Below are 4,111 nucleotides of genomic sequence, written 5' to 3'. Positions count from 1 at the left end.
AGTGTTCCCTTTATTTTTTTGAGCAGTAGTGTTCCCTTTATTTTTTGAGCAGTGTATATATATATATCTTTCAGCAAGGCTATAATCATAATATATATAGCTTTCAGCAAGACTATAATCATTATAATAGGTATAGCTTTCAGCAAGGCTATAATCATTATAATAGGTATAGATATGCATTTTTGTTGCTGTGTTTTTGTTACCTCTGTTTCTGTAGGTGTGCAGCCAAGATGTCGGGTGTGTTGTCTTGTGTTTTCTATATATACATTTCACATATCTTCTAATCTCTCTTTCACTCTTTCCTATTACATTTCACAATTTTTTCTTCTCTTACTTTTTCTTCTTAAAAAAAAGAAAAAATCAATGATGATGAAACTAATATTCAGTTCTGCTTTCTACTGAAGTGGCTTAAAAAAAAGAAAGCTGTTCTGCACAGTCCTTCAGAACTCGTCCAGGGATGTTGTCAGGACCAGCTGCTTTGTGAGGGTTTATCCTCTCGAGAGTATTCCTCATTTCTGCTGGGCTCACGATGATGGACTCTGGTGCAGGGTCGAGTGTGATGCTGGTGGAGGTGCTGGGATCCTCGAAACAGCTGTAGAACCTGTTCACAGCATCAGGTAGGGAGGGGTCGCCAGGGCACTGTGCACRTCTGGTGTTATAGGCTGTGATGCATTTAATGCCCTGCCACATGCTGCATGGGTCCTGGGAGATGAAGTGGCCCTGGATCTTGGTGGCATATGCGGCTTTTGCTCGTTTAGCTCTAGATTTATCCTTGCTGCCCTTAGTGATTGTGCTTCTCCTGATCTGAATGCATCGTTGCTGGTCTTAAGCAGAGCCCGGACCTCTCCATTCAGCCAGGACTTCTGATTTGGGTTGTGCCTTACTGTCTTTGTGGTGGCAACATCCTTTCCCCGCTTTTGTTTATGCTYGCATCTCTTTTGTTTGATCTGTTTCAGTCCACTACTCCAGTCAGTGACCCTCAAAAGCTGAAGTTCTCATAGCAGCACTATCAGTCCTGGGTCAAATGCTGTTGAGGTCGGTCCCACACTTAAAAGTTTTTGYCGAGTATATACAACACGAAAAAGCTGATCTTCGGGAGCTGTGCTAGCCACTGCACTGCTGCGCACCACCATCTTGGAAATTAAATTAAATTAAATTTAATTAAACAAATTAAATTAAATTAAATTAAACAAAAATTAAAATTAAATCATATAAAATTTTTCTAAAACTCTTTCACTATCTAGGTGCTAAATTCAATATGTGGCTGCTATGTTTAGCTTTTTATGCCAATTTTACCTTTTTTTCTGATATTTTAGCCTTAATCCTGCACCTATCTGCTATTCTTCTGCTTCTGTCTGCTAATTTGTGCTATTCATGCTTCTTACAGACGCTTTCTGCTATATTCAGATATATATATAGTTCAGCTGTTATTAGCTAAAGTCAGATTTTTTAAGCCAAAAACACTTTCTTTTTGTAGATATCACTTTTTTCTGCTAAATTAAGCAAACGTGTGCTCCTTATGCTAATTCAAACATTTCCAGCTACTTTTATGCTGTTTTACTGCAAACTTGATCTGTTTTAGCTATTTTATTCCAAATGATCACTTTTTATTAGTTTCCTGCTGTTTTTTTCTACTAATTTTAATATTTTTTTACACTTTCACCATCCGGTTGGTGATTTCCACTTGTGTGTGCTACCTTTAGCTCATTTTTATGCACAGTTCAGCTATTTTTTTACTATTTTAGATAAAATTCTGCTTCTTTCTACTATTCTTCTGTTATTTTCTACCTTTTTTGTGTTTCTTTCTACTAATTTGAATTATGTTAGTTGATTTATGCACAGTTCAGCTATTTTTTTTTACTATTTTAGATAAAATTCTGCTTCTTTCTACTATTCATCTGTTATTTACTACATTTTTTGTGTTTCTTTCTACTAATTTCAATTATGTTAGTTGAGTTATGCTTTCTGCTATATTCAGTTATTTTAGCTTTTTTCTGCTATTTCAGATATATTTTTTCTTCTTTTTTCTCTTCTTTCAGCTTTTCATATTTAACTCACATTAACACTTTTGCTATTAAACATTTTATTTTATTAAACTTGAAAAAAATCCAACTAACCTTTCCATTTTGTCATTATGTATTTTGTGTAGAATTAGTGACAAAATGAATTCACTGTATTTTGGAATAAGGGTGTGACAAAAGTTATTAAATTAAACTTCTGGATTGCTATCAGGTGAAAATGTGAAGAGTTGCCCAAGTGGCTCTATWTTTGTACCGAGACAAACCACAAAATGTTAAAGACACAAAGATGTAGGTCCTGAACATTTATGCATGTTTATTCAGATCTTGATGTTATGCCTCTCCTCTATCAGCTACGTTCACCCTTTAATCTCAATGATTGTGAGGCTGAACAGTCAGCATGTCTCTCAAATGTTGCAGGAAATCATAGCCTCGTACAGAAGCTTCCTCCCAAACAGAAGCATATCAGTTTGTTTTACTCCTTCTCCACTTTCTGTACTAGATCCAGATCCATTAATGCTCCTGGACACTGGACAAGCTGTGAGTTGAGGTATAATATCACATGTGTTAAAGCTGCTGTCAGTATCGCTATCACTGATAATCACAGTCCTGGCCATGTCCCTGCCAGTCATAAATATAAGGAGGTACAAACAAGATTAATCAGGGTTTAACAGAGAAGAACACGCTCCAGTCTGARACGGTCCTCTAAGCAGAACCATGACTGTTTTAAGGACATCAGAGTTGGGTCTGCTGGCAGTCATCTGATGTCCATCACTATGACTGTTTTGTCTCTGATGCCTGGCTTTCTAGTGCTTCTGGCTCTCTGTAACCAGCTAGTGGGAGCAAGCAGATCAGAAGAGATTGAAGATCTGGGTTCTCACCTTAGACGTCTCTGGCTGCTGCACATGAGAGAAGTCCTGCTAAAAGGTGAGCAAACCTACGTTCCTCTTATCCTCAGGGAGTGGGGAGTTATCAGTCAGACAAAAAGCTTTTCTGTGTCTGTGTAAAGCTTGTTTGTTTAAAGGTACTTCTCACACAAATGTTGTTTTATTGAATGTCTKTTATTTATTTAAAATTGTTCAAGGATTTTATGCTGTTTACGAAGTACAGCGGTGTAATCTGGTGCTACGATCCTCACTACCACCATCTGTTTTGTTATATAGATTGAAACCTAAATGTTTCATTGGATTCAAATTTTCTCTGTCTTCATCGATAAGCTTTGGACGCGATAAGCAGACAATTTGAGCTGTCACATTTGTTTTGGTGTCAAAAGTAGGTCAGCTGGTTGTTGTTRTTGTTTTGGCTCAAAATCAAACACAATTTGAGGTCAAATAGATATGATGTTTAATGTTCTGGAAGAATGTCTATTTTAACACCAAACCCAATCCATGAAACTGTGTAGAGACATACAAGTAGCACAAAGTCAAGATCAGAGACAGCAAGGAAGTGTATCGAAAGAAGCTGAGAGTAAATTGCAGAGGGAAATTATCAGAGGTATCAATATTATCAGTGGTCAGGGATGAAGAACATCACAGGCTTCAAGCAAAACGGAGGATTGGAAAGATGGAAGTCTGGACAGAGCAAATGAGCTGAACATATTCTTCAATAGGTTCAGTTTGGGAACAAGCTCAGGATCCTTCTCTCCTGCCCCTAGCCAAACAGACATCCCACCCTCCTTTGACCCACAGCTTTCCTGTCAATCCTCAGATGYTTTATGTTCTACCTCAGTCATGGACTTTTATGCTTCCACAAGTTTGTCTTCAACAAAATCAGGAGATGCTACTGTTGAGAAGGTTCCAGTGTTGTGGAAGACATCCTGTCTGATTCTGGTACCATAGAAAACTCAGCCATCAGCCCTAAATGACTATAGACCTGCTGCCCTGACATCCCACATCATTAAGGTCCTCGAGAGACTCCTTTTGGCCCACCTGAGTAAGCAAACGAGCACACATCAGAGCCTAGGATGCTAAAAGAATAATATACTGTATAATATTATATAACCCAACCATTGCCCTGTTTTTCAGCTAGAAATAAGTGCACCACTCTTCTTCCATTTCCTCTTGCTTTACACTGCAGTCTGCAATGTTATATGC

General features: G+C 37.9%; 1 protein-coding gene across 2 annotated transcripts in view; it reads left to right on the top strand.

Annotated features, from left to right (window-relative positions):
* The first annotated feature begins 521 nt into the window (after positions 1-521).
* LOC106511033 (fibroblast growth factor 4) overlaps positions 522-4,111 on the top strand; it is a 14,579-nt gene continuing 10,989 nt past the window's right edge. Inside the window, exons 1-2 of one of the 2 annotated variants that reach the window (XM_013999770.1) lie at positions 522-617; positions 2,829-2,945. In XM_013999770.1, coding sequence (XP_013855224.1) covers positions 2,924-2,945 — 22 coding nt within the window. In that variant the 5' untranslated portion in view covers positions 522-617; positions 2,829-2,923. Of the gene's footprint in view, positions 618-2,188; positions 2,946-4,111 lie in introns of those variants that run through there. The other variant, XM_013999769.1, reaches the window with a different exon arrangement.

This window comes from Austrofundulus limnaeus, unplaced genomic scaffold (genome assembly GCF_001266775.1).
Source record: "Austrofundulus limnaeus strain Quisiro unplaced genomic scaffold, Austrofundulus_limnaeus-1.0 Scaffold2464, whole genome shotgun sequence".
Taxonomy (NCBI): Eukaryota; Metazoa; Chordata; class Actinopteri; order Cyprinodontiformes; family Rivulidae; genus Austrofundulus; species Austrofundulus limnaeus.
The sequence above is the reverse complement of the archived record's forward strand: the minus strand, read 5'-3'. Positions and strand labels throughout refer to the sequence as shown.